The following is a 23468-nucleotide window of genomic DNA, read 5'->3' as shown; positions in this document are numbered from 1 at the left end:
GCAGCTGTCTTGGTGAAATTACAGTTGAGCCTCGTATCTGTGGACTTACCATCTTGAATTTCAGCATTCGTGGACGCAAGCTCCTGTTGTCCCTAATGGCATGTGCGTATACCAGCCCCTGCTGGCACATGCCGTCCACCATTAGGGAAAATGGTACTTGAAGTCCCACATTTTTGTATCCCCCATGGATCCAAGGTCGACGGTACTATAGGCCCACACAGAAGAAGCAAGTCGCAGTGATTAGTAGAATTCTCACAGTTAAGTATGTATGACACCTTTCCAAGTTTTCTACTCGGTGGAACTGCTGAAATAATTTTCAGTCTCAGGGAACCCCTAATAAAAATCATTGTATCTATAGCTAATCTGTTCCTAAAAATTAGTAATAATAATAAGCATGACTCTAATAGAATCTCAGTTACTTTTCAAGGAATCCTAGGGGTTCCAGGGAACTGGTGGATGAGAAACTCTGATGCATGGGTTCTCTCTCTTTGTGTCCTTTTTCTTCTCTCCACTGTATTTTGGTGCACTTTACACATTAGTTATTTTTAAATCCTCTGTCATTAGAATGTTATTCTGCTTCCAGAGTAAACTGCAGTTAGCAAGTAAAAGGCAGGGTTTGGAGGCTTCCTTATATGTTTTCTAACCGCATACATTGAGCACTAAGTAAGTGATAAAATTAGCTCATAAATATTCAGGGTTTGGATCTTTAGGAGTAAAAGGGAAAGTGTGAAAAACAGTAAAATACCAGTAAATAAAGCTGAGCAGGGATGGGGGGGGGGGATTCTGCTCCTAGTTTGATTTTACTGTAACTAAGGGGTGCTGGCCTACAACAAGAAAGATACAACACAAGCTGCCTTTAGATTCCATGTGCCAGCATGAATGAAACAGCAAAAAAAGAGAAAAAAGAATAAGAAAGTCTAGATCACCAGCTATTTCCAACCACAGGTGTAAAATCTGGCCACCACAATCTATATCACAAGGAAAGTGAGAGGCTAGTGTCAGAAAATGGCATCCCTAGATAATTTCAAAAGAGGCCTTCAAGTGTAGACAGTTAAAATGTTTTTGTTTACTTATGCCAGGCTTACCTGACCTATGTTTCATTCACACCTATGTATATTGTTAGTTGTGAATAAATATCTTTTAATCCAGTGTGGGTGGAAATTCCTTGTTGAAATAGAAAGCTATAGAAAGATGGAGTCCACATTTGTCAGCCAGAGAGATAGTTTGAAAATAAGAGGCTTGGAGTTTAGAAAAAACTAGAGCAAAGGAATAATGAGTGCACTTGACCTAAATGAAGCTGGCAACCAGTAAAAAGACATAATATACACAATTTAAGATAAGGAACATTGTTGATATTCAGAAGCAAGGTTAGAAGGAAGCTACTAAATTCCAAAGGAGGGGGTAAGGAGTGATGATGCAGTTTTAATGTACAGTAGGCATGTTGAAAATTGTAATTAGCCAATCAGGTGTATTAAGAAAGCTTCTTTGTCTTCAATAATATAAAAAGAGCCATTTTGTCTTGTCGGATCTCACTTTTTGGAATTTGAATTCCCTGAGTTCAATGTTTCCTGTGTCGACAATTGGAAATAACTTATGGTTTTCAAATCTACTAGGTCCTCTTGTCAATCATTGCTATGCCAGGCCTAGATCTTTAAGTTTCCTGAAATTTCTGTTACACCATTTTGGGGAAAGAGCAGAATACAAATACATATAACACAACAAAAACCAACAGGCATCCACTGTGCGCTCTTTTCTGTAGAAACAAACTCGGCCTGTTACAGACTACCAAAAATAAGCTGCTTCGGGTCTCTTTGGAGGTATGCGGTTTAAAATGATGCATGGGTCCTAAGAATCCGAAAGCTGCACCAAAGCTGCACTTCAGTGCTTAGGAATGGAGTGTGCTTTGGTGCAACCTCCGGACTCTTAGGACCAAGGCATCATTTAAATAGCATACCTCCAAGAGACCCGAAGCAGCTTATTTTGGCAGTCTGTAACAGGCCTCTGTTTGTTTCAGCTTGAGAATGGACTGTGTCTATTTGTTGTTTTTTATGGTTTGTTTTTAAATTGTTTAAGTTTTTATAGTTTATCTTTGATAGAGAGATGGGATACAAAGAAAAATTATTTATTTATTTTACATTTGTAACATTTTTATGGTGTGGAATTTAGCTAGGTTTTGTTTAAACTGGTGCAAGCCATCTTGAGTTTCCAATCTGAGTAGGGTTGGCCATCCCTGGGGACCTCCAAAACGGGGAAATGTAGGACATGGTTTAAAAATGTAGGACTTTTTTGTTTGTTTTTTCCTGGCCAGGAAATTAAAAAACAAAGTCCTACTTTTTAAACCTTGTCCAAGGCCTCGCGGGGTCCTGGGAACAGCGTCTCCAAGCCCCAGCGAGGCCTTGGAGGATTCCGCGATCGCAGAGCCCATCCAGGGCATAGCTGGGGCTTGGGAGGAAGCGTCCTCCAAGCCCCAGCCAGGCCTGGGAGGACTCCCGATCGCGAGCCCCATCCAGGGCCTGGCGAGGCTTGGCAGGAAGCGTCCTCCAAGCCACCTAGCCAGGCCTGGAGGACTCCGCGATCGCGGACCCCATCCAGGTCATAGCTGGGGCTTGGGAGGAAGCGTCCTCCAAGCCCCAGCCAGGCCTGGGAGGACTCCGCGATCGCGGAGCCCCATCCAGGGCCTCGTGGGGGGGGAATCCCGGGGAAATCCCCCCTCCGCGCGCGCCCCCGCGCCACCTTCCCCCACCTCCTCTCCTCCTTCCCACACGAGGAGATGCTGCTTTCCTTCCACCTTCGCCTCCTCCGCGCGGCCTGGGGGAGAGGCGGAAGGAGGTGGCACGGGCGCGCGGGAGGCACTGCCTCCACTTCGCCTCCTGCGCCCCAGGCAGGCTCGCTGCACCTCCTCTTCCTCCCCGCTCCCCCGAGGTGGAGGAGGGAGGGCGCGAGGTCTGCCAGGGGCGCAGCACCCAGGCGTGCAACCGGGGGGCTCCCGGTTTTGGGGGCTGCACCCGTGCCGGGAGGGACCCTGGGCCCCCAAAATCGGGAAGTTCCCAGTTGCAGCCAGGTATGGCAAGCCTAAATCTGGGAAAATGCAGGATATCACAGAATCATAGAGTGTGGAAGAGACCATGCATAACAATGAGAATGATACAAATAGTAATAATTATTTCAATATATTTTTGCTTCTGGTCCCAACATTCTGTTAAAGAAGTAGTGCTCAGGAACACATCTATTTGATAACTGAGGTACATTATACTCTACAAGTATACTCTTCATGACAGGGTATTTTTAACATGCTGAGATTTTTACGTTAGGTACAGACTTATTTTACTTTTGTGAACTATCCTCAGTATTGTTTTGCAAAAAAAACCCAGCATACAAATAATTGACCATGACTTACTAGTTTCCAAAACCGTACAGTTGCAATTGCTTTTGGAGGAAAACTTCCAGTATCCTGAAACAAAAACCCCCTACAACCCATACCGCAAAGAAAAATTAAAACAAAATTCAAATTAAAGGACCAAGGCTGAATCCAGAGTATTCCCACTTTTGGAAAGGCTCTGTTCAGGGAAAGGTTGCAGATTTAAGGCAGTAGGTGCAGAGAATTGTGGCAGCTTTCCAGATGTTGTCAGGCTGCAACTTAAGCTAACTAGCAAGCATAGCCAATGGTGAAGAATACTAGGAGTTCGGGTCCAACAATATCTGGAGCTGAATGATTCCCCCCCTGCAATAAAGTCTGCAGCTCCATGAAGAAGGAAGTCCCCCCTTGTCCCAGAGACCAACTGTACTACTTCCATTCTGGAACATCTTTCTGAGGGGGAGGGAATCATTCCCCCTTTCCTATTTCCAGTGTGGACTCCACAGAGAAGTATCTGGATTAAATCTCCAGATTTAACCCACAGGGCTGAATCCAGAATTATGCAAAGAAATGTCTATTTGGTATGTGACCCATGAAAAAGCTTCATGTAATATCAGAATACTCTAGAAATTTAAATGGGAAAAAAAACTTATAAAATTGGGTGAACACTGAAAACTGAAGCTTCCAGTATGAGATAATAGTAACATTTCTCTTACATGCTTTCTGTTGTTGCACTTACTAAATATTGGCTCAGACAGTACATGACTTGTTTACACTGATGAATGTTGGTTCACATCTTAAACACCTACAAAACAAAAATGAAATACATAACAGTCAGAAAACTACTGTAGAGAGTAAACAAATAGAAAAAGAGCCCTCCTCCAACCACCACTTAGGGGGAGAGAGGCCAGGCCTGGAAGACGAGAGGCCCTCCTCCAACCACCATCTTGAGGGGGAGAGAGGCCAGGCCTGGAAGACGAAGAGCCCTCCTCCAACCACCATCTGGAGGGGGAAGAGGCAGGCCAGCAACAACAGGCCTCGCCTGGAAGACAACATTCTTTTTTAATTAATATCAATTATTAATTAATATCAATTATCAATAAGATCAATTTTATCTTGTATTGTATATTTTAAATTTTGTAAGCCACCTTGATCATATTTATGGAAGGGCGGGGTAGAATAAAATTTATTATTATTATAATTATTATTAGTAGGGTTTAATCAGTTATCAAGCTTTCTATTTTATGGTGTTAAATAGTTTTTATAACAAGTGCAATAGCCACTGTGACAACATTTAGCTGAATGTTTCACAAACACTAGTATCATTATGTGCTCATAGTATTAGAGTGTATTAAATGCTGCAATGTCAGAAATAGCCCACAACTAGTAGTAATGTAGTTACTGGAAGTATGTGTTGCATGACCCAGTAACTGGCTAAGAGAAAATCCAGCAAAACTGGGAGAAAGAATCATATACTAAACATCTTAAAACATTCCAGCTACTATTGGAGAGGGCAAAGGTTTTTCTTGGCCAGGCCTCTAGATTCTGGAATGAGGGAAAAGGAAGACAGATCATCACCATGATGTCTAGGCCGCTGCCAACTATATGAACTAATACGAAGAATCTACATGCTAAATACTTTTCATGGCTCTGTGCCAGAGTATACCATGAAAATCCAGGATCATGTCAGTTCTTCCAAGACAAAGATAGGTGTTTCTGTTAAAATATTTCTAAATGGATTGAAAATGTTCAGATGTGTCAATGGTTAAGTAAGGTTAAAATGGTTCCTGTTGCAGGCCAGAAAGTTAGGCCTGGAAGAGCAAGTCTTCAAGGACATGTGCGGAGACATAATATAACAATGTATATTGTTATGGTCTTGTGTAGTATGGTGACTTCATGGGAAAGAGGTGTCCACTGGTGGAAGGTTGATCGTTTGAGAGAACAAAGACGGATGTCACATTCAAGCTCTAGCATGGACTCTGAAAGAGTATAGATGTATAGTAGCCTGCTGTAAAGTGTAAATAGCAACAAAGTTAATAAACCCTCATTGAGTGAAAATCGGTGTGGAAGTTACTTTGATATTGAGTAGCTGAGAAGACTGCATCTGTTCCAGTTGGTACCAGTTCAGAACCACCGGTAACAAGAGACATCAACCATCCCAAAGATTCTTTTTTCTCTAACAGTTTCTGGGGAGTAAAAGTAAGTTGTGGAATAATCTTTTTTTTCCTGACCCACCATCAGCCAACACAGAACAATATTTGATTGTCATGAAAGACAAAATATAGAGCAGGAAGAGGTTCTGGATGTATATAAAGCCCTACATGGCTTGGGCTCGTGTTACTCGAGGGAACGCCTCTCCCCATACAATCCACCCCGCACGCTCAGAACTACAGGGAAATGCTTATTTGAAAATCCTAAAACGAGGTTGGCATCAACTCGCCAAAAAGCATTTTCATCAGCAGTTCCCATACACTGGAATAAGCTCCCAGAGGAGATAAGGCTTAGTTCCTCTCTAGATGCCCTTAAGAAAGCCTTAAAGACCCATCTTTTCCGGTCAGCATATCCTCCTGACTCTCTGTAGAAATTATTCCTTGTTCAAAGATGCTCTTATGACTGACAGATGTTATTTAATGTTTTGATACGTGATTTTAAGGATGCTTGTTTAATTATATATTTACTCGCGGTATTAATTATTTTGTATTTGATGTACGGTATAATTGTATTGATGGTCTTGTGAACCGCTTTGATCACTGTGGAAAGGCGGTATATAAATAAAGTTTTATTATTATTATTATTATTATATTATATAATGAGAAGAGAAAAGGTTCAGTTCTTCGCAGAACTTCACATGGTTTAAGCCGTCTCTTCCACATACAAGTATCACTTTGTACAGCTCTGACTGATCTCCATTATTTCTAAACAGCACCTCTGTCCAATCAGAATTTCTCCAATGTTATACTTTTGTTTATTGAGAGCTTTGAATAAATCTACTTTTCTAATTAATTCCATTTTTAAGAAAAGTTGTGATGAGGCTAGAACTTCCCTATTTAATTTTGCATTTTTCTTCTATTTCTTCCTGGATTAATTTTTGAATTTTAATTTTCCAAGATGCTGCCCTATACCTTGCATCCTGAGTCAACCACCACCTAGGTCTTCCAAAACCTGTTTTCAGGAATAGGTATAAATTTTGTCATCCTCCATCTTTAGGCCTACCCAGTGTACAGAACAACACACAGGAGCCCTGGTGGCGCAGTGGTTAAATGCCTGTACTGCACTCACTTACTCAAAACCATAAGGTTGCGAGTTCAAGACCAGCAAAAGGGCTCAAGCTCGACTCAGGCTTGCATCCTTCCGAGGTCGCTAAAATGAGTACCCAGATTGTTGAGGGCAAATTAGCTTACAGTTGTAAACCGCTTAGACACTGCTTAGGCGGTATGAAGCAGTATATAAATGAAGCTTGTTTGTTTTAAGTACTGTGGAGGAACTTCCTGACAGTAAGGACTGTTTGACAGTGGAACACACTCCCTCGGAGTGTGGTGGAGTCTCCTTCTTTGGAGATCTTTAAGGAGAGGCTGGATGGCCATCTGTCGGGGATGCTTTGATTTAGATTTCCTGCATGGCAGGGGGTTGGACTGGATGGCCCTTGTGGTCTCTTCCAACTCTACAATTCTATGATTCTAAGTAGAGGGCTGGACTATAGCCAATTTTGTATGAGGTACGACTTATAAGAACCAACTTTGTATTATGCTTTAATCAAAGTAGCTCTACACTACAAATTTTGTTTAATCATCATACTATTGATTTTCTGAAAATTATTAATTTTCTTCTAATTTTTTGTATATTCTCCTTTCTCATAGATCAGATTTCATGTTTACCTGTTGAGATTTAAATAAATCTTTCACATTCACCTTTGAATGAACTTAGATCAAATAATGTTATACCTTAAAAACTGGGGGAACTAGAGAATCTCATTTTCAATCACTGTACAATTTAAGATATTGAGACACATTTTTGGCTAAAGTTGGAACCTGTGTCTGAGACTATGTCTGAAACATTAAAAACTAGTGATGGGCAAGAGGAAGAATGGCCCGTGTCCTACATGTGGCCCCATTAAAATTATTTTTCTAGCATCCCCAAACCTCTCTGATCTCCCCATAGCCCTGATATCCCAATGGGGTGAGGTTTTAAACAATTACCCCAGAAAGTGAAATTAAGGGCAATCCCCTATTTTGCAGTCCTGAAGGTGTAGCCAAACATCTATAAAACTACAGAAACCCCTCAAATTCTTTCAAAACAATATCAAATGCTTAAAAGGGGCAACCAGATGTGACTTCTGATGCAATTAGCTGCAGGTTTTTTGCCTGAAAATTGTTGGGTGCAGCCTTCTGTGGGTCGGATGGTGCAATTCCCAGTTGCCCATGCCAGGACTACCAATTTGAAAAGGTCAGAAATGTAGTGCCTAAACCATCAAGCAATGGCACTGTATGAACCTGATACACCCTCAACAGCTAAATAAATAACGGTTTTCCAAGGAAAAATGTTTTTTTAACAACCCCAGTAACCTTTTCAACACAGCAGTAGTACTATGCAAAATTTAAAACTGTTGCTATAACATTTTGAATACCTGTATAGGGCCACCATAGCGTAATGGTTAAGACTCTGGAGACCAGTGTTCAAATCCCTGCTCAGCCATGGAAACCCACTGGGAAACCATTGGGTGATCTCACCCTCAGAGGAAGGCAAAGATAACCCCCTCTGAACAAATCTTACCAAGAAAACCCTATGTTAGGTTTGCCTTACATATCAGAATCAAAACAAATCTGTCATAAATTGTGTGTATGCATTGTGTTAATTTGTTATATTAGTTAATATCGAATTATAAGAGTATTAGAGTGTATAACTTAGGTTGCTGAGGAATTATAGGTGGCATAGTGCTGATGTAAACACTTAGTAGTGGTTCAAAAGGAAGATTGTTGCCTGGCACAAGAATGTGCAGCTGTCTGGGGGAGGTTTTCTTTCATCAGGGCTTTCTCATGGGAAATGGAAAGCAGTGACAAGACTGAAAGTGTATGATGGGCCAGGCAGATTGGGCAGGCATGGCTGGAAGGGCAGGTATGTTTTAATTTGTAAACAAATCAAAGAAAAGACTGTGAAATTGTTAGGGTGGGACTGTGTTAATTTTATGCCATTGTTTCTGGATGGTGACAGTTCTATCTGCAAGCATCTTCCTACTGACACTTAAAATTATTGGAATAATATTTTTGCTGTCTGAAACACCAAAGGCTGATTCACTGAGGGCAGTCTTGACAGCTTACCCTAAATCAGAAATGACTTGAAGGCACATAACAACATCAACTATTCTTACTTCCAGTTTCACACATTTTATAGGGAATGCATAAGAAATGTTAATCATTTTACCATGTCTAATGCTACACAATAATCCTCCAAACACCCTTACCTGTTACTTAATGGTTTTGGAGCAGCAAATGACGGTTCCATTCCATCACACTGAACACACAATGCAGTTTTCAATAAGGCACCATTAGTGTTTCTTTCCACTGTTAAAAAAATATGAAAAAATGCCAACATGCACTTCTGTATCACATTACATTTGTGCAGAAAGAGGTATGTACAAACACAGTACTTCAGAAGAACAGATCTAGACAATCCAGTTTTTGCTGAATAATACTTGAAAAGAACCATTCAAGACTGGCTATGCATTATAGATTATAGCAAAGCATCTGACTGTATAGATCATGAAGAACTATGGATCAATCTTAAAGAAATGAATGTGCCACAACATTTGATTGGCTTGATGCATAACCTATACTTAGGTTAAGAGGCCTAAGAAACCATTGGAAACCATTCCACTTCTCTATGTTCTTTCCTATCTCCCTATCTGTTTAACTTGTATGCTGAACAAATAATACGTAAAGCAGGATTAGAGTCAGAGGAAGGAGACCTGAAAACTGGAGGCAGGACCACCAACAAAATACAAATGACATTATACTACAAGCAGAAAATAGCAAAGACTTGGAACAATTACTGAAGAAAATCGAGGAGGAAATAGCAAAAGCAAATCTATAGATGAACATTAAGGAAACAAAAATAATGACCACAGAGGACTTCCATAGCTTTAAAGTGGACAAAGAAGACATTGGTCTGAAACAGACAGGCAGATGGGGGCAGCTTTCAGATGCTCTCGGGCATGGTGTTTAGATGTCACATGGCCCCAAACCATGCTGAAGCCATACCAGGACCATCTTAGGCAGCCCAAAAAGGAGCGGATGTTTTCCGCTTCTTTCCATGGTCCTTAGGGACAGCTGCAGTGGACGCTCTTGGGACCGCAGTCTGTGGTTGTTGCTGTCCTGGGGCAATCGGACCAGGAGAGGCTTCTGGCCACTCCTTCCTACCTATTTCACCCCACTGAAATAATTTAAGATTTTCCATACTTTGCTCAGCCATTAATCAGAATATAACCTGTAGTCAAGAAATCAGAAAAAGACTAGGACTAAGAAAGGCAGCGATCAAAGAACTAGACCAGATTCTGAAGTGTAAAGATATATCATTGAATACTAGGGTTAGTATTGTTCATGCCATCATATTTCACATTTCTATGTATGGCTGTGAAAGCTGGACAGTGATGAAAGCAGATAGCAACAGAGGGGCTGTACAGATGGGCGCCATGCAGCTGCCCGTTTACTGCCCAGACTGTGGCTGTGGCAACCGCACACTGCGACCCTGATCTGGCCTCCAGAGAGCGCAAAAAGGAAGCACAAAAAAGCAGCTGCTTTTTGCACTCTCCAAGGGGCGCCATTGTGTAGATGCAGCGCCAGAGTCACATCATCATGGCATGCACCGTGTAGACCAGCATGCGCCAAAATGGTGCCCTGGGGGCAGGGCTAGGGCATCCAGCATGCGGACTCTGTGCCCTGGCTTCACCCACATTTTGTGCCAGCCTGTATAGGCTTATTTGAGATGGGTTGCTAGAAGAAGTTTGTGGATACTGTGGACTGCTAAAACAACAAATAAATGGGTCCTTGAGCAAATCAAACTTGAGCTCTCCCAAGAAGCCATGACGACTAAGCTGAGGTTGTTGCATTTTTGCCATATCATGAGAAGACATGACTCACTAGAAAAGAAAATGATGCAATTTTTCATTCTATCTGAATGATAGCCAACGGCAGAATAGTTACAGACATTATACTCCTCAAATTCAGCAAGGTAACATACATATTTGTTACATGTCTTATACACAGATCCAACATATATGATTACATGTAATGACGGAGGGACCTCTTCTATGTGTATAACTTTCCTGTGAACTGAAAATTGGAAAGAACTCACATAATATGTTCAATAGACTTCTCTGTTGGAAAAAAATCAGACTTTATCCAAAGAAGTGGCTTCACCAAATTCTTACCTAAAATCTCATTAAGGGGGCATTTACATTTTCCTTCAGCAGTTAATTCATAAGGGCAAGCAATGCAGTCCCATCCATCTTGAGTAACTCCGCTCTAAACAAAAAATTAAAACATTGAAAATTCGCTATAATAAGTGGGGAAAGGCAATATTAATCTGCTTGTAGCTGAAACTATTTGTAATTATTAGCCACAGGACAGTTACCGCATCGTCTGGACATTTTTCACAAGTAATAGATCCACCATTATTAGAAATTATCTTGAATCCTGGTTGACATTCACAAGATGTATCTGAAAAGAACAGAAGAACTTGTATCAACAGATACACATTAAACCAAGTTTGTTCCAACAATACTGTTTCTTTGTCTGCATTCCCAATGCAGAAATTAAGCAGTCTGACACCACTTTAACTGCTGTGGCTCAATGCTAGGAAATTATGGGAACTGTTGGTTGTTGTGGCACCAGAGCTCTCTGACAGTTGACTAAATGTCTCACAAAACTACATGTCCCAGAATCCCATAACATGGAGCCATGTCAGTTAAAGTGGTGTCAAGATGGATTAGTTCAGCAGTGTGGATGCAGATAGTATAATAGTAGTCTTAAAAGACCTTCTGTGTATTGATTCTCACAGTTGTTCAAAGGACCTCCAGATTTCTTATCATCCTTGTCATTTAAGCAGTTGGTGATGAATGAGTGAACAGGACTGAAAGGGAGTGTATATGCTTGTTGGAGGAAAGGTAGATTTGTTTCAAAAAGTGATTATGATAAAAAGGAATAATTAAGCTTATTACTGTTGAAGACAGCCCTCACAAACACCCTCCTTCTCTCCTGCCAACATTTTAGTCTGATGAATTGTTGCTCCATGGCATTGAAAACAGAAGCTGAAAAGGCAACCCTAGGAAAGGTGATGGCAGGGCCAGTTCTAGGTTTGGCAAGGCTTTTGTGGCAACATTATCTATGGTATTCATACCCCGCCCTTCAGCTCTAAAGGCTATCAAAGTGGCTTTGATAGTATCTCCATTGTCTCTCCTTCTTACTATGCTTTCAATCCAGGTATCATCTGTATTTGTGCATTTCATTTTTTCCTGTGTAGACACTGCGCCTTACATTTTTCTCTGTTGACACACATTTTGATAGTTTTAGCCCAGCTCTCCAGTTTGTCCAGGTCATTCTGCATCCTGATCCTGTTCTCTGGGCAACTCGCTACCCTCCCTCCATTTGGTGTCATCTGCAAATGGGATAAATACTACTTCTGTTCCATCACCTGTGGTCCAAAACGTAGAAATAATCCACTTTGAGACCAGTTTAACTGGGAAAAAGATATAAAGTTGATCTTGATGACGGTGGTTGGAATGAGCAATCACACTGCAGACATGTTCCAGTTTGAGACCGTTTTAACTGTCCTGGCTCAATGCCAGGGAATTCTGGGAACTGTAGTTTTGTGAGACGTTTAGCCTTCTCTGTCAGAGAGAGCTCTGGTGCCACAAAATACTACAATGATTCCCAGTATTCCCTTGCACTGAGCCAGGACAATTAAAGCGGTCTCAAAGTGGATTATTTCTGCAGTGTGGTTTTGGACTGTGATTTACTCCAGCCATCATCATCATCAAAGCCAACGTTATTCATATCCCACCTTTTCTCAGTTAAAGCGGTCTCAAACTGGATTATTTCCAGAGCAAAGAGCCAGACAAAGAGTTAAAGCGCTTCCAAACCGGGTTATTTCTCCAGTGTGGATGCAGCCATAGCTTCCCCAGCCTCCCCTATGGCTTCCTCCTCCTCCTCCTCACCCTGCCTGCTTTTCCTCTGGGAAGCCCCGCACTCTCCGCAGGAGAGGCTTCCGATATCGAAGTACTGGGTCGGGCCGCAGCCTCGAGGCTGCCGGAGGGGAAGGAGGAAGCCTGGGCCGCCCGAAGGCCCAGCGGCGCGGCTCGAAGGGAGCAGGAGCAAGGCCAGGCCCAGCATCCAGCGCCTCCGCGTCGCCATGGCTACCGAGGCCACGCCCACCCGGCTCTCGGCGGCGCGTGAAATGGCGGACTGCTCTGAAGCTGAGGACTACTACGGGGCGCCGCGAGGGTCATAAAAGTGACGCTTGAAACGCGCGCTGGAACTCCCTCTCTCGTCCAATGGAGAAGATGGCTGTCGTCTTACTGTGTCCCAAACCCCAGAGAATGTGTATGAAGCTACGCCTGGGAAGGGGACTTCTGCGTTGGGCGAAATAAATTGATCCCTCCCAGAAAGGACTCTGTTTTCTACTCTGTTCAGGGAGACACAGGGGAAGGCACACTCTCTCAGCCTCAGAGGACGGCGCTGGAGGGACCTGCCCAGAAAAGCAGAAGGCGGAAACGGCTGGAGTAAGGCACGAAACAGCAACGGTCTGTGGCCGACCGACGCGGCAGCCTCTGCAATGCGCCTGTGGAGAGCTCCTGTAGCGCCTTTGAGAATGGGATGTAAAGGAAGTGGAATGAAGAAAGAAGTCGGCAGCGTGGGCTTCCCCAGAGTCCAGTGAACTTCCTCAGATGCAAACAGAAACCCATCAGTGAGACCTTTATCGGCCAACAGAAATCCACAACATACTTGCTGCAAGCTTTCGAAGAGGCTCCGTGGGCTTCTTCATCGGGCAAGATGTTACAAACCAACGGAAGGGGAAAAGCAACTGGGGCTGTGAGTCAGATGCCTGCCTGTTGTTCCAGTCCTTAGTAAAGATGCTATGAGGAGGAGGAGGATGCCTTTTGCAGGCAGGCTCAGGTGGTATCCTCCCTTGCATAGCTTTTTACTACGGACTGAAACAACAGCCAGGCATCTGGCTCACAGCCCCAACTGTTTTCCTTCCCATTTGGCTTGTAACATCTTGCCCGATGAAGAAGCCCACGGAGCTCTGGAAGCTTGCAACAAGTACATTGCGCATTTCGGTTGGCCGATAAAGGTACCACTGATGGGTTCCTGTTTGCATTTGTCAAATGGCCGACCCCTGGCTGTACAATGTGGATCAGAGGTCCCCAAACTGTGCCCCTCAAGAGATTTGTTTGGACTTAGTCTCCCAGCAAAGCCTCAGCCATGTTGGCCAAGAGGAGGGTCCTAAATCTCTTAAAAGGGCACAGTTTGGGGACCACTTTTGCAGATGCGCGGATGTACAGGTCCTTTTCTCTCTGCGCATGCGCCCAGGCTACCAGCAGTTCCAATAGATTAAATGGGGAGTCTTAACTTCCGGTCTCGCTGCTTTCTCTCTCTCTCTCAGCCTTCCCCTGCTCTTCCGGCCGTTACTGGAGGGTCGTCCTTGTGCGCATGCGCGGCCTCGAAGTCGAGGGGGGCAGCCTCGGGGGTTCGGAGGGGAGCGAGGCGGCCATTTTGTGACCCTCGGCCGTTGCTGTCGCTGAGAAGAAAGGAAGCGGCGGACCCTGATGGTGGCATCCGCAGGCCTAGCGACCTAGAGAGGACCCCCGGCCGCTCCTCCCTCTCCGGCCGAGGAGCAGCCCCTGAGCGGCGGGGCTCCGCGGAGGCCCGGTTAGTCTGGGGGAGGCTGGCGAGGGCGGCCGGAGGAGTGTGGCCGGGGCTCCTTCGGGAGGGAGGCTGGGAGGGCCCCGCGTGAGCCAGGCTTGGTCCGAGGAGGAGGAGGGCCCTTGGGCGCCTGGATCGTGGAGGCGGGCCTCTTCGGAGGAGCTGCCCAGGAAGAGGACGCGGGGCTGAGGCCGAGCATCTCTTCGGGTTCCGCCAGCGAGGCTTCCCTGCTCCTGGAGCCCTTCGCTGGGAAAGAAGAGGTCTCTGCTCCGCTCTCGACCCAAGGACCCCTGCCTTCGTCAGAAAGGGCCCGAGGAGGCCCTGCTTTAGGAGGAACGGAGCCCAGGGAGGGGAATCTCTTTTCCTCTAGTTTGAACCCATTGCTCCATTGGGTCCTAGTCTCCGGAGCAGCAGAAAACAAGCTCGCTCCCTTCTCAATATGACACCCCTTCAATTACTTAACAGCGCTTTCATATCAGCTCTTAACCGTCTCTTCTCCAGGCTAAAGACCCCCCGCTCCCTGAGTCTCTCCTCGTGAAGCATATTTTGGCCATAGAGATGGAAGAGACCGCAGAGGCCCCAGTCTGCCTCTGGCTGTGCTCCAGCTTCTCAAGATCCTCCTTGAATTGCGGAGCCCAGGACTAGGAGGCTGCCTTTCAGGCAAGGCCTGACTGGCCCTTGGTTTCAGGACTCTCGGTGGAGAGCAAAATCCGCGGATGCTCAAGTCCCAATAAAGACAGGAGCACAGCAAAATGTTTATATAAAATGGGGAAATCGAGGTTTGCTATTTGGAATTTAAAACTGTGGCTGTTTGAATCTGTGGATAAGGAGGGCTGACTGTACCGTGACACTTACTCCCCTTGACCAAACTGAAACAGCACTTGAAACTCTAAGAAGGGACTGGAGGAGAAAATGGGGGGGGGGGATTCTGCTTGTTATTTTGCCCAGTCCTGATGCTGTTTGAAAATAGGAAGGAATACCTCTCCAGAACAGGGATCCCCAGAGACAAAGAGGAAGCAAAAGCTGAGACTCCTGTTCCAAGGGGCAAATTATTATTATTATTAACCTTTATTTGTAAAGTGCTATAAATTTACACAGCGCTGTACATACCAACTTTTAGTCAGACGGTTCCCTGCCCTCAGGCTTACAATCTAAAAAGACACGACACAAGAGGAGAAGGGAGTGGTGGTGGGGAATAGGATCAGGTCCAGCAGATCTTTTCCACCTCCGAGGCCTGGACCAAGGCAGATGGACTGGAGGAAGGGCTTGGCTTCTTAATGGATGCTTAAAAGGAGGCTTCCTGGGTCAGAGAGGGGCTCGCCTCTGGGAATGCTTCTCTAAACAATATAGTTTTTAATTCAGTTTTGAAACTGGGCAGAGAAGTGATGATGTGTGCATGTGGTGGAAGAAGGTTCCAGGAGTAAGGGGCAGCAAGCGAGAAGGGACGAATTCGGGAGGGGGCAGTGGTAGTCCTACATTGTGACAGGAGACCCTGACTACCACAGCGGAGGGTGTGAGTAGGAATGTAAGGAGAAAGAAGGTCAGATAAGTAAGGAGGGGCCAACCCATGGAGGGCTTTGAAAGTCAGTAACAAAAGCTTGTACTGGATGCGGAAGGGGAAGGGGAGCCAATGAAGGGAGGATAAAAGAGGAGAAACATGGTCAAAGCAGCGAGCGGATGTGACAATACGGGCAGCTGAATACTGGACAGAGATTAAAGGATGGAGGTGTGAAAGAGGAAGCCCTGTCAGAAGGAGGTTACAATAATCTAGTCGTGAAACCACTAGGGCATGGACCAGAGTTTTGGCAGTAGAGGCTGAGAGGAATGGACGGATCTTGTCAATGTTGTGGAGAAAGAATCTACAGGCCTTGGCGGTGGCCTGGATCTGGGGAATAAATGACAGAGAAGAGTAAAAAATGAAGCCAAGTCTGCGGGCTTGATGAACCGGTTGAATAGAAGTGTCATCAACAGAAACAGAAAAGGAATAATGAAGGGTGGGTTTAGGTGGAAAGATGAGAAGCTCAGTCTTAGACATGTTGAGCTTCAAACGCCGAAGCCGCATCCACTGAGAGATGGCAGTCAGACAAGAAGAAACTTGCTGTTCAAGCCCCGTCAAAAGGTCAGGGGTGGAGAGATACAGCTGAGTGTCGTCGGCGTACAGATGACAAGAGAAACCAAAAGAACTGATGAGTTTACCTAGAGACAGTGTGTATAGAGAGAACAGAAGGGGACCCAAGACAAATGAAGGCAGGAAGCAATGCATCCCCAGAGCAGCGATTCCAAACGCTTTCCAGCCCTGAATCCTCCTCAGAAAGAGGCCCCTGTTCCGAGGGGCGAAGGGCCCATTCCATCTCAACATTAGGAAAAGGTTATTGGCAGTAAGGGCTGTTTGACAGTGGAACACACTCCCTCAGAAAGTGATGGAGTCTCCTCCTTTGGAGGTTTTTAAACAGAGGCTGGATGGCTATCTGTTGGTGGTACTTTGATTATGAGTTCCTGCATGGCAGAATGGGGTTCGACTTGGGGTCTCTTCCAACTCTATGGCATGGTACATACCGCCAACAAGCAGCGTACCGGTGATGATTCTAGGGTGAGGGACCACACGGTACATAACCCTAGTACGGGCAGGTGGCATAACAATGGCGCCACCCTGTGTACACGTGCGCCACCATTGTTACGTAAGTGCCGTGTGGCGCTTATGTAACGAGTGCAGCAGTGGTGCGCTTGTTACGCCACCCCTGCAGCACAAAAAGAACCCTGTTTTTCCTCCGGAGGAAATTAGGCCGCCTGCAGGCCACCCTTTTCGGGCGATCTGTCCCACAACTATGATTCTATTCTATGTCTACTCACAAGTCCTGTTGAGTTCAATGAGACTTACTTCCAAGTATGTGGGTATAGGATTCCAGCTTCGACAACTCATTTGATGTTTCACGTTTTTACCACTGATGGCTAATCTTGTATCTTGCTGTTTTTGGTCTCAAAAGGGATACAAACAACAACAACAAAGATATAAAAACATTGCCTTGTATGCATGCTATGGGCGTAACTCTTTTGGAGGCACTAGTTGGAACTGAAAGACGTGATACAGCTTTTCAATAAGGAAAATGAAATAGTTGTATCCTGAATGATGTGTTTTTTATCAGTGGCGTTTGTAGAAAATCTCGACCCAGAGCATTTAGAATACAGTAGTTGTAATTAGTTTTGTAGTGTTTGCTGTTACAAGTTTGTATAATGTTAAGTTTAGAAATGATAACATTGTTGCATTGAATTTGTGAATAATCAGTTGTTGTCTGTTTTTTGTATTAACACCAGTAGGAATATTGCCACTTATTTTTGTGTGATATAGATTGGGCTCCTCGAAAACAAATAGATTACACATTTTAAACTATGGAAGGCTTTGAGAAAACATCCACAGTGTTATTGTATAGTGTCTTATCTGTGGTTACAAGTTGGTTTTTCAGTTTGTCAAAACGGTAGTGTTTGAAGTGACAAGGCTCACAGTCTGGCTTTCTTAGTCTTGTTCATCAGCCACAGATGACTTGGAGAAACAAACTTATCTTAGCAGAACATATAAATTGAAATAATCCTTTACAAAGTATTAGAGGGCAGATGGTTTTGATGGGCTCCAGTGAACTCAGTGGGATTTATTTCCAGGTAAACTTGCACATTATTCATCTGCAGTTCTCTATTATGGTCTGTTTTACATATTTCTTGAAGCTTGTGGAATGACTGACTTTATGAGAACACAGAAATATTTTCCTAGTGTTGTCAGTTCATTGGGTATTTTGTTTTGTGGTATGCTTTAGTTCTGAATTACAAGGATATTGTAAGATTGTGCTGAATTTTTCTGGATTCATGGCGTGATGAGAACCATTTGTGAGGGAAACTGAATCGACATTATCAGCATTTTCTCCTAGGATTTTTGGTTTAGGGATTTATTTTTCTTACAACTTGATCATCTTTGCAAGGCACAATTCAGTGTTGGCAAACCATGTTCCACTGTCTTTGAAAGGAAAAGGAGAAGAACTGGAGACTTCATCTTTAAAGGATTATAAATACTCAGGTTTTATTTATTTATTTTGGCATTATAGCAACACTTAGATCTGTTGATGAATAATCTGAAATTATTTTCAATTCTTTCTGCAGTCATTTCTAACAGAAGAACATAATATCTTCCACATTTGGTAGGCTAAGATGCCGTTCAGCTGAAACTCATTGTTTCTCACTTTTTGTGTACTTTTCTGCATTGGGAGTGGATTCTAGCATAAAACCACCAATTTGTATTTCTCACGTGTTTGTTAATGCCAACCATGGTTAAGGATGCTCTACAGCGATGATGCATAAGATGTAAACTTGCTTCTCAGCAATTAATTATGTTTCATTTTCTTTCCACAGTTAAGTTGATTTCACAGACTTTATCAGACTTCCAAGAAGAAACAGGTAAGCTTCTAGATGCTTCATGCTTCTGTTGTCTGAGATGATGGCTTTTTCAACCAAATTTGTGGCAGGAAAGGATGAGGTACAGTTGGAGAAAGGATAAACCATGAGGAAAGGATGGCTAAACTTGCCTCATGATGAGGTGGGTTGGTCTGCTCATAGAGCAAGATGTCTTTAAATCTAATAGGCAACAATGTTGCTGGAGGTATGAGATATTTTTTCCTGTTATAAATATTTCTAAGCTTTTGATATCAGATGGCAAAAGCACAGAAGAGGAGCTAACTTCTGGTTTAATCTCCTTGTAGAATCTCTGATGGACTATAACATGTGCTGTGAAAACTCATTTATTTTGTCGTAGATAGAGTGACTGATATTGTTGCTTTAATGATTGGGAAGGCTGGTAGAACAGTCCAGTGCTTTTGACTGAGTTGTTAATTGTTAGCAAGTTTACAGATTAAATAGGCTTCTTGTGATTCCATATGAAGGAGTTATTGTTCCATTTTCTATACTTTAATGAAGGTAGGAGCTGTATTTTAAATGGTATAGCTTGGATGTATAGCACTTTTCCAGTATACTTAAGGCTTGTTGTCATATATACCTTTTTGTTCACAGGTGATTTTTGCTGTGGGTTGAAATCAGAATGGCTGTAGTCATCCGTTTACAGGGGCTCCCTGTTGTTGCGAGTTCTTCAGATATTCGGCGTTTCTTCTCAGGACTGAATATTCCTTATGGAGGTGTACATATCATTGGAGGAGAAAAGGGAGAAGCTTTTATTATATTTGCAACAGATGAAGATGCACGACAAGCAATGAGTTATTCAGGAGGATATATTAAAGATTCACGTATTGAGTTCTTTCTCAGCAGCAAGACAGAAATGCAGAACATAATAGAAAGTGGTAGGAAGAGAGTTGATCACAAAGGAAGAGAAAGAGCTGCATCTAAGTGGACAGATTCTAGAATTGGTATATCTAGCTATGAAGACAGTTTTCATTCAAATGATTCTAGAAATAGGAATGATCTTCCAAACTCAAGGTATGATCATCCCAGGGAAGAGTCCTTTGAGCCAGATAATTTGTACTTATTATTACGTGGTATGCCCTACTCTGCAACAGAAGATGATGTACTCACTTTCTTTGCTGGCTTGCAAGTGGATGGGGTGATTATATTCAAAACCAAGGGACTAAACAATGGACTTGGTATAGTAAAATTCGCTACACCGAATGATGCAACAAAAGGGTTGCAGCGTAATAGGGAGTATATGGGTAAAAGATTTATAGAAATACATCGTGCTAATGAAGCAACATGGATTAAGAATGGTGGAAGAGTAGAGGAAAAAGTGGATCCCCCTTTCAGTAGTGAACACTTTGCTCATGATCTGAATAATACAAGTTTTTATTCAAGCAGAGAAAATACAAGAGGAGACTCGGACTACTTATCAAGAAGGCATACCCATTCAAGGTCTCCTCCAAGGAGAGTTGTGACACATACTGATTCATTATCTCCTCCAAGGAGGATTGTGGCACGTACCAGTTCAAGGTCTCCACCAAGCATTGTTATTTCACGTCATCATTCGAGATCTCCTCCAAGGAGAATTATGACTCATACTCATTCAAGATCTCCAAGGAGGATTGTCTCACATACCAGTTCAAGGTCTCCACCAATGGGAGTTATGGCACGTACCCGTTCAAGATCTCCTCCAAGGAGGACGGTGGCCCATTCCAGTTCGAGGTCTCCTCTGAGGAGAATTAGGACACACACTCAATCAATATCTCCTCCAAGGAGAAATATGACACATACTCGTTCAAGATCTCCTAGAAGGAGGATTGTGCCACATACCAGTTCAAGGTCTCCTGTGAGGAGGATCATGCCACGGACCCGTTCAAGGTCACCTCCAAGGAGAGTTATGACACACAGCCATTCAAGGTCTCCACCAAGGAGGGTTACATCACGCTCTCATTCACCTTACTCTCAATCACCTCATAACAAGGACTATTTTATACATGTAAAAAACCTGCCACTTCATGTTGAGAAGAGAGATTTGAGAGCATTCTTTGAAGGGTCAGATGTACCTAGCAGCCAGATAACATTCCTGAAGTCATACGAAAATGAAACAAACAAGGATGCGATTGTGATGTTCAGCTCAATGCGAGAGTATAATTGTGCACTAGGCTATCACAAGCATGATCTTCATGGACGACAAATTTTACTTTACCCCATTTCCAAAACAGCAGTATTGCAGCTTCCTGGATTTTCTGAATCCAATAGATCCCCAGAAAGAGATCACCATGTCAAGGAGAAAAGTGATTGGGATGGATATTCTGGCCCAAAAACATGTATATATGTAAGGAAGTTGCCATATGATGTGACAAAAGCTGAAGTGCAGAAGTTTTTTGCAGGATTTAATATTTATGAGAATGGTATTCATTTGCTTTATGATGAGAAAGGAATTGGACTGGGAGAAGCATTGGTTAAATTTAGAAGTGAAGGTGAAGCCCGGAAAGCAGAAAGCTTAAATCTTCAGCATTTTTGGGGTACAGAGGTACTCCTGAGATGTATATCTGAGGCGCAAATGCAAGAGTTTGGAGTTAATGTTTCATCAGTGTCGGATGAAAAAATGCAGAACCATCGCCATACATACCAAAAAGGTCAACATGTTTACCAGGGTGGTTCACAAGGGCTATCTGTCCAAGGGAAACTAAAGCATCCATCTAATTCTAGACACATGTCTGGTGATTTTATCTCTTCACCTGATCGTTTTAGAGACCTTGCCCCCTTTACAGAGTTTGATGAAGATATTCGTGGACATTTTCCACATGGACGTTTTATGCCAGACTCTAATTTCAGTGGTGGGACAGATCGGGCCACACTGATTAAATTAAAGAATCTACCATTTCGAGCATCACCTAATGAAATTCTGGATTTTTTCCATGGCTACAAGATTATACCGGAATCTCTTTCTTTCCAACACAACAAATATGGAATGTCTTCTGGTGAAGCTGTTGTTGCCCTGGTAAATTACAGTGAAGCCATGGCAGCTATTAAGGAACTGAACGACAGGCCAATTGGCTCACGCAAAATTAGGTTAAGCTTGCTATAGCTGAGAAGATGCCTATGAGGCATATTGAAGAAACCTATAATGTCAACATAGAAAAATGAGATTCCCCTATGGGAAGAAGTATACTGTTTGTAAATATTTTTGATTGATTTTAAAATTTAGGGGATTTTTGGGTGGGGTTGGACAACATTGGATCACCTTGGCAGTTTTATGGACAACATTGGATCACCTTGGCAGTTCATAAAAATATTACTTTTGTTTTTCATACCATAGCTGCATGTATACTTTTAACTTGTCTGTGTTGATTTAGTACAACTGAACTTTCAAAGGTAGGAGTTGTGTCCTCCTGTATATATTAACAAGACCCACAATTTCCATGGATTCTTGCCCATTGTTATGATCAGTAGTACTCTGAATACTTTCTTCATGTCAGCTTAGCATTTCTTTTAAAATAAAAATACATAAAGTGAAATATGAGTATTTATGCGTTGCTTGTTTTTAGCTGGTACTGTCTGAAATCTCAAGAACCAGGGTTCCTTTTTGACACTCAGTTTATCCCATATTTGCCCCTGTAGTGCTTACATAATATACCCCACAAAAGCAGAAATGCATTGGAAGATAGCATACGAGGAATTATTCTTTGCTCCGTGTACATTTATTTTGTGGAATTCAAACACTCAGGTTAGTGTATGACCAGAAACATCATTCCAAAATGTAGTTGCTTTGAGAAATCAAATTGAGTGTTTTTATCAACTAGCATAGAATAAACTATTAAGAGCTATACAGAAAGGATTAATGGAGATGGAAGTACCAGGAGAAGAATTTTAGTAGTGTGTGAAAGTATATAAAAGACTTGGGAGCTATGCAACAGGAATTTGATTTTTTTCCCCCAATCGTATTTTTAAGCACCTGATTGGTACAGTATTCTTACTGGCAGAAAATAGACAAGACTTGGAACGATTACTGAAGAAAGTCAAGGAAGAAAATGCAAAGTCATCTCTACAGTTGAACCATGCTTTGCTCAGGCCTCACCAGGAATACTGTGTCCAATTCTGGGCACCACAATTCAAAAAGGATGTTGACAAGCTGGAGCATGTCCTGAGGAGGGTGACTAAAATGGTGAATGGTCTGGAAACCATGCCTTATGAGGAGGAACGTAGAGAACTGGATATGTTTAGCCTGGAGAAGAGAAAGTTAAGAGGTGATAAGATATCTCTGTTTAAGTGTCTGAAAGAGTGTCATATTGAGGAGGGAGCAAGCTTGTTTTCTGCTGCTCCAAAGACTAGGACACAGAGCAATGGATGCAAGCTAAAGAAAAAGAAATTCCACCTAAACATTAGGAAAAAATTCCTGATAGTAAGCTGTTCGACAGTGGAACACACTCCCTTGGAAAATAGTGGAGTCTCTTTGGAGGTTTTTAAACAGAGACTGGATGGCCGTCGGGGATGCTTTGATTTAGATTTCCTGCATGGCAGGGGGTTGGACTGGATGGCCCTTGTAGTCTCTTCTAAGTCTATGATTAAGGAAACAAAAATAATTTCCACAGATGACATACATAACTTTAAAGCAGACAATGAAGACATTGAAATAATTCAAGATTTTCCATGCCACTCATTGATAAGAATACAGCCTGAAGTCAAGAAATGAGAAGAAGGCTAGGACTAGGAAGGGCAGCTATGAAAGAATGAAACAGGATCCTGAGGTG

The 23468-nt window shown here is 43.0% G+C and overlaps 2 protein-coding genes across 3 annotated transcripts; one reads left to right on the top strand and one right to left on the bottom strand.

Moving 5' to 3' along the window:
- Positions 1–4105: 4105 nt before the first annotated feature.
- On the bottom strand, positions 4106–12767 carry LOC121929144 (meckelin-like). The gene is made up of 5 exons (XM_042464455.1): positions 12564–12767; positions 10982–11067; positions 10779–10872; positions 8814–8913; positions 4106–4160 (listed from the first exon to the last, which is right to left on the bottom strand). Exons 1-5 carry the CDS (start codon positions 12757–12759, stop codon positions 4106–4108), a joined length of 531 nt encoding a protein of 176 aa, XP_042320389.1. The 5' UTR covers positions 12760–12767.
- A 272-nt stretch (positions 12768–13039) lies between these two features.
- LOC121927927 (RNA-binding protein 12B-like) lies at positions 13040–22870 on the top strand. 2 transcript variants are annotated; one of them, XM_042461976.1, is made up of 3 exons: positions 13040–13132; positions 18667–18711; positions 19321–22870. In XM_042461976.1, exon 3 carries the CDS (start codon positions 19349–19351, stop codon positions 21803–21805), a length of 2457 nt encoding a protein of 818 aa, XP_042317910.1. In that variant the 5' UTR covers positions 13040–13132; positions 18667–18711; positions 19321–19348; the 3' UTR covers positions 21806–22870. The 2 variants fall into 2 exon arrangements, with proteins under 2 accessions (XP_042317910.1, XP_042317909.1); XM_042461975.1 differs by lacking the exon at positions 13040–13132 and adding an exon at positions 13689–14277.
- Positions 22871–23468: the final 598 nt, after the last annotated feature.

This window comes from Sceloporus undulatus, chromosome 4 (genome assembly GCF_019175285.1).
Source record: "Sceloporus undulatus isolate JIND9_A2432 ecotype Alabama chromosome 4, SceUnd_v1.1, whole genome shotgun sequence".
NCBI classification, from domain to species: Eukaryota; Metazoa; Chordata; class Lepidosauria; order Squamata; family Phrynosomatidae; genus Sceloporus; species Sceloporus undulatus.
The sequence above is the reverse complement of the archived record's forward strand: the minus strand, read 5'-3'. Positions and strand labels throughout refer to the sequence as shown.